Here is a 6,650-nt window from a genome sequence, read left to right on the forward strand (position 1 = left end):
GAATGTACGAATGTTCTATGAATGGGAATACTAACACTATAATAATATCCCATACAGCACAGAAACGTTGAATCTATATTTTATAAACGTTTAATTTCAACATTAAGATGTATCAACATTGCAAAATATAAATTCAACATTGAAGAAACGTTATAGAAACGTCTAATGTCCGCTGAATTGCAATATCTTAGATGCTACAAGATATATAGATGTCTATAAGACGTTGCAATTCAACATTCGAAAAACATCCCAAGTAGCAGACAGCCGTGATAATGACGTGAATTTTAAGTCATCTGTTACGTCATTTATCCTTCAAGTTAATCAAATAATGACATCTTTCCCAGATAGCACATGGACGTCTAGTGGACGTTCAAGTTTGGGTATTGAGACGTTCATAAAGACGTTCGAATAAAGCCCAAAAGACGTCCGGTGAGCGTTCATAGGATGTCCTATCTATCTATTTTGGACGTCCTTGGAATATTCACAAAAGGACCTACATTGAATATTATTTTTAGTGTCCTTATTCGGTTCAATTTTCTAACAGAAACTATTCGTAAATGTTACAGCGTTTGCTGATTTCACTTGAAAATTTTAGATTACTTGATTCCAATTGTTACATCACATTTAAAAATTCTCACTCACTGGCACTGGCGCGAGGGAACTCGAACTTAGATCCGCGAGGCACCTCTCGATTATGAATCTGTTGCTTTAGACACGACACCACTTTATTGATCGATATAAACGTCTTACATTTTGTCTATATATGTAATTAACACATTGTAATTAACACAGTAATATAATTTTCTGGTAATATGATTTAATAAAATGATTTAATTTCAATAAAAAATATATTTTTTGTACTTTTATTGTTAATTTAACCCTTAGCTAATGAGATAAGGTCTATAAAATTCCGCACAATTCTATTTCGTTATATTTTAATTTTTATAATAAAAATTCTTTATTGTTAACTGTTATTGAATAAAGTCATAAAAGACTATAAACTTTGAGTAATTATAAAATACTAAAAAAAAGAAAAATCTACCTTATTATATCTACCTTATTATATAAGATTTAATTAAATTAATTAAATTTATATATAAAATATAAATCAACGCTTATTATAAGCGATAGGGTATCTGTCTATGGTAACCATAAAATGTAAATAAAATTAGTTAATAATAGTAATTGTTTACAAATTCTTAAAGTTTCCCAAGTAATGATTCGCGAAATATTTATTATAATAAAGTTCCGAAGAATACTTTAGAATAAATTAGGCTCGGATAATTCTTTTGGGTCAACATTTTCTCATTAACATAACTTTGAACATCATCCTATTAACTGGATAATTATAACGATGCAATGCTCGTGAGTAAGAAATGGTAGAACAAGTCTTATAAGGTTTATTTCTAAGAGCTAAATGCTTGAGATGCAAGCACATAAAAAATAAATAACAACATATATAAATAATAATCTGTTGGTTACATACACCACAGTTGATATAAATGAACATTAAATAAAAATCTGTCACATTCTTTGCTTATCGAACAGCTGATTAAAAATGACCTCTCAAAAACGTATTATAGATGTCTCTAAATGACGTTATTATCACGTCAAAATTGTTCACGTTTTTTAAACGTCAGTTATTGGTTACATGACATCTAGAACTGGTAATCATCATTTATCGACATGAAAATGACGTGACGTTGCTGTCTGGGGATAAAATGATATGTAGCGTTGATAGCGCGCATTCTCAACATGTCTATAGTCGAATTTTATACTTAAGACATTTATGTCCAAGATCAGATATTTTATGGATATCCAAATTATGGACATTAACGGATGTCTAAAATCGGATATCTTATGGACATCCGTTGCATGTCCATGGATGTGCGGACATAAAATGGACATAAAATGGACGTCCATAGGACATCCTGTGTTATCTGGGCAAGTATCAATTTTTAAAGTTAGAAAATGGTCCGTATACTTATACTTGTACCTAAATTATGTCCTATATAGCAGAAATGTTCAAAATATATTATTGGGATATCCTAAAGATATCGTATCTCTACGATATCTCCATAATGTATTTTGAATATTTTTGCTGTGTGGCAATGTAAAATATATTTTATTCAAATTGTTTACACATTTTTTATTCACATCTCGTATATATATATAGCTCTTTTTATTGAATCAAAACATTATATACTATTAATTCTTAAAATCCTTTTTATACTAAAACTTTCTAAAATATTGTATAAAGAAACAAACATACAATTAGATGTTCATCTTACATTTGTTTTTCTAGAAATATGTTTAATACGGCGGTGGGCCAATATAAAACGATTCTTGATGGCTAATGTATAGCCTTTTGGATGATAAGTATTCTTTGTTATTTGGACGACACTGTTGTTTCCCATTATTACACCTTGCTTTCACAAGGTTGACACATTGGAAAATATTTAGCATGTACGCAACATCTTGAAATGTTCGAATATATATGATCATCTGGACATTGCACAAGGTATCCTTGGAGTACGTTGCGGACATCACGTCTACATTTATAATATAAATTCGAACAACCCTTATGATATGGATAATGACCTTCTCCTGGACATAATTTTGTTTCGGAGACTTCCAGCTGAAAATATAAAATTTATAAGCACCGTAAAGATCGCACCGAATATTTAGTGAACTAACAATTTTGCCGAGTTCGTCTTTGAAAAATCGCAATGATATAGTTCTTTATAGCAAATACTGTCGCTTGCGTTGGTAGTCATCGAGAGCGAATTTTTTCAGCAATATATATTAGGATTTAAATACAATAAAATTAGTCAAATAAACATTTTATGGCATAGATTGAACTGATAGGGAATATAATCTACTTACACAAAATATAAAAATAATAAAATAGCATTATCTTTGATCATGTAATAATAAAAAATAATACTACACCCATTTCAATACAAAACAGTATAAGAACGATATGGACTTAAAATGGACAATAGATGTTGTATTTATTATAACTCGAAGATAACGAAATTATATAATATTGTATCAGAAGTTTGCAAAATTTAGTCGAATCGAATTCGACTTTATTAACTCAACAGAGATGAGTTATCCTCTCAATGCGGAATCGGTTAATTTCTTGAAAAGCGGCAGAAAATAGTGGATAACGATAGCACAAACTTTATAAACTAATTGTACGTGTAGCATAAATAGTTACATTTACTTATTAAAAAAAATAAATAGAACACCGACAATCTTTTGTAAACCCCTAGTACAACTAAACGATAGACATACACTAAATATAAATTATGTATAAAAAATACATTACACCATACATTATGCATAAAAATACATACACCAAACTATAAATTATGCATAAAAATATCTATAATATATTATACTTACGAGTGATATTGGTATATCAGTAGTTAAGGGATCAAAATATTTGCACGTGCCATGCCCAGTAAGAATTCTATGAATGTCAGCTTCTATGACGCACTGTAAATTTTTATTATCAAAAACTCTGCCTCTTGGACAGCTAAACACAGTAACTTTAGCGCCCAAATCATTCGTCGGTGTACATTGATAGAAGAGATTGCAGTATTTTGGATGACGTCGAAAACCAGTAGGACAAACAAGAAGTACTTGATCCCCAGTCAACTCCCCAACAGGACAAGTGACTTCAGTAGGAATAGTTGTTCCTCTTGGAAACTCAGTGGATGTTGGAAGATTTGGTGAAGTTGATTCCTCAGGAGATACCGTTGATGTCGTTACTTTCGAGTTACTACTCTCATCACTACTTGAGCTACTCTCATCACTACTTGAATTACTCTCATCACTACTTGAGCTACTATCGTCGCTACTCTCACTTTCGCTCTCTTCGCTGGACGAACTACGAGTGATACTGCTTTCAAAAGATTCCTTGCTTCCAGAACTTTCACTTGATGATACTTGAGGCGTAGTTTTTTTAGATTCACAATCTCCATTACCATGATTTCCATCCTTCGAATTATGTGGAGTAGTTATTTCGACGTCAGAATTTTCTTTGCTGTCAATGCTCTCCCTGGATGATTCTGGCGGTGTGGTTTCTTGAGTTTCGCCACTCTCGCGATTCTGACTTTCCTCTTCGGAGTTACGTGGTGTTGTACTTCCAACCTCCGAGCTTTCCTTGTTTTCAGAACTTGCTCTGGGTGGTACTTGCGACGTCGTGTTTCCTGATTCTCCACTTTCTTTACTGGCGTTTTCGTCCTTCGAATCATGTGGCGTAGTTACTTCAATGTCAGGGTTTTCTTTGCTGTCAGTGTTCTCTCCAGAAGGTTGTTGTGGCACCGTTTCTTCAGATTCGTTACTCTCGCGACTCTGGCGTTCTTCCCTGGAATTGCCAGGTCTATTTCCATTCTCAGAGCTTTCCTTGTTTTCAGAGCTTGCTTTGGGTGGTACTTGTGGCGTCGTGTTTCCTGATTCTCCACTTCCTTTACTGGCGTTTTCGTCCTTCGAATCATGTGGTGTAGTTACTTCAATGTCAGGATTTTCTTTGCTGTCAGTGTTCTCTCCAGAAGGTTGTTGTGGCACCGTTTCTTCAGATTCGTTACTCTCGCGACTCTGGCGTTCTTCCCTGGAATTGCCAGGTCTATTTCCATTCTCAGAGCTTTCCTTGTTTTCAGAGCTTGCTTTGGGTGGTACTTGTGGCGTCGTGTTTCCTGATTCTCCACTTCCTTTACTGGCGTTTTCGTCCTTCGAATCATGTGGTGTAGTTACTTCAATGTCAGGATTTTCTTTGCTGTCAGTGTTCTCTCCAGAAGGTTGTTGTGGCACCGTTTCTTCAGATTCGTTACTCTCGCGACTCTGGCGTTCTTCCCTGGAATTGCCAGGTCTATTTCCATTCTCAGAGCTTTCCTTGTTTTCAGAGCTTGCTTTGGGTGGTACTTGTGGCGTCGTGTTTCCTGATTCTCCACTTCCTTTACTGGCGTTTTCGTCCTTCGAATCATGTGGTGTAGTTACTTCAATGTCAGGATTTTCTTTGCTGTCAGTGTTCTCTCCAGAAGGTTGTTGTGGCACCGTTTCTTCAGATTCGTTACTCTCGCGACTCTGGCGTTCTTCCCTGGAATTGCCAGGTCTATTTCCATTCTCAGAGCTTTCCTTGTTTTCAGAGCTTGCTTTGGGTGGTACTTGTGGCGTCGTGTTTCCTGATTCTCCACTTCCTTTACTGGCGTTTTCGTCCTTCGAATCATGTGGTGTAGTTACTTCAATGTCAGGATTTTCTTTGCTGTCAGTGTTCTCTCCAGAAGGTTGTTGTGGCACCGTTTCTTCAGATTCGTTACTCTCGCGACTCTGGCGTTCTTCCCTGGAATTGCCAGGTCTATTTCCATTCTCAGAGCTTTCCTTGTTTTCAGAGCTTGCTTTGGGTGGTACTTGTGGCGTCGTGTTTCCTGATTCTCCACTTCCTTTACTGGCGTTTTCGTCCTTCGAATCATGTGGTGTAGTTACTTCAATGTCAGGATTTTCTTTGCTGTCAGTGTTCTCTCCAGAAGGTTGTTGTGGCACCGTTTCTTCAGATTCGTTACTCTCGCGACTCTGGCGTTCTTCCCTGGAATTGCCAGGTCTATTTCCATTCTCAGAGCTTTCCTTGTTTTCAGAGCTTGCTTTGGGTGGTACTTGTGGCGTCGTGTTTCCTGATTCTCCACTTCCTTTACTGGCGTTTTCGTCCTTCGAATCATGTGGTGTAGTTACTTCAATGTCAGGATTTTCTTTGCTGTCAGTGTTCTCTCCAGAAGGTTGTTGTGGCACCGTTTCTTCAGATTCGTTACTCTCGCGACTCTGGCGTTCTTCCCTGGAATTGCCAGGTCTATTTCCATTCTCAGAGCTTTCCTTGTTTTCAGAGCTTGCTTTGGGTGGTACTTGTGGCGTCGTGTTTCCTGATTCTCCACTTCCTTTACTGGCGTTTTCGTCCTTCGAATCATGTGGTGTAGTTACTTCAATGTCAGGATTTTCTTTGCTGTCAGTGTTCTCTCCAGAAGGTTGTTGTGGCACCGTTTCTTCAGATTCGTTACTCTCGCGACTCTGGCGTTCTTCCCTGGAATTGCCAGGTCTATTTCCATTCTCAGAGCTTTCCTTGTTTTCAGAGCTTGCTTTGGGTGGTACTTGTGGCGTCGTGTTTCCTGATTCTCCACTTCCTTTACTGGCGTTTTCGTCCTTCGAATCATGTGGTGTAGTTACTTCAATGTCAGAATTTTCTTCGCTGTCAGTGTTCTCTCCAGAAGGTTGTTGTGGCACCGTTTCTTCAGATTCGTTACTCTCGCGACTCTGGCGTTCTTCCCTGGAATTGCCAGGTCTATTTCCATTCTCAGAGCTTTCCTTGTTTTCAGAGCTTGCTTTGGGTGGTACTTGTGGCGTCGTGTTTCCTGATTCTCCACTTCCTTTACTGGCGTTTTCGTCCTTCGAATCATGTGGTGTAGTTACTTCAATGTCAGGATTTTCTTTGCTGTCAGTGTTCTCTCCAGAATGTTGTTGTGGGACCGTTTCTTCAGATTCGTTACTCTCGCGACTCTGGCGTTCTTCCCTGGAATTGCCAGGTCTATTTCCATTCTCAGAGCTTTCCTTGTTTTCAGAGCTTGCTTTGGGTGGTACTTGCGGCGTCGTGTTTC

General features: G+C 37.1%; 1 protein-coding gene across 4 annotated transcripts in view; it reads right to left on the bottom strand.

Moving 5' to 3' along the window:
* Positions 1-2,163: 2,163 nt before the first annotated feature.
* LOC116853973 (filaggrin-2-like) overlaps positions 2,164-6,650 on the bottom strand; it is a 12,110-nt gene continuing 7,623 nt past the window's right edge. For 2 of the 4 annotated variants that reach the window (XM_032835383.1, XM_032835380.1), the window contains 2 exons: positions 3,412-6,603; positions 2,164-2,638 (listed from right to left, as the gene is read on the bottom strand). In XM_032835383.1, the coding sequence (XP_032691274.1) occupies positions 2,420-2,638; positions 3,412-6,603 (3,411 nt within the window). In that variant the 3' untranslated portion in view covers positions 2,164-2,419. Of the gene's footprint in view, positions 2,639-3,411 lie in introns of all 4 variants that reach the window. The other 2 variants (XM_032835381.1, XM_032835382.1) reach the window with 2 other exon arrangements.

The sequence above is a fragment of the Odontomachus brunneus genome, unplaced genomic scaffold (assembly GCF_010583005.1).
Source record: "Odontomachus brunneus isolate Ranch 3 - 2012 unplaced genomic scaffold, Obru_v1 Obru_scaffold_007, whole genome shotgun sequence".
Taxonomy (NCBI): Eukaryota; Metazoa; Arthropoda; class Insecta; order Hymenoptera; family Formicidae; genus Odontomachus; species Odontomachus brunneus.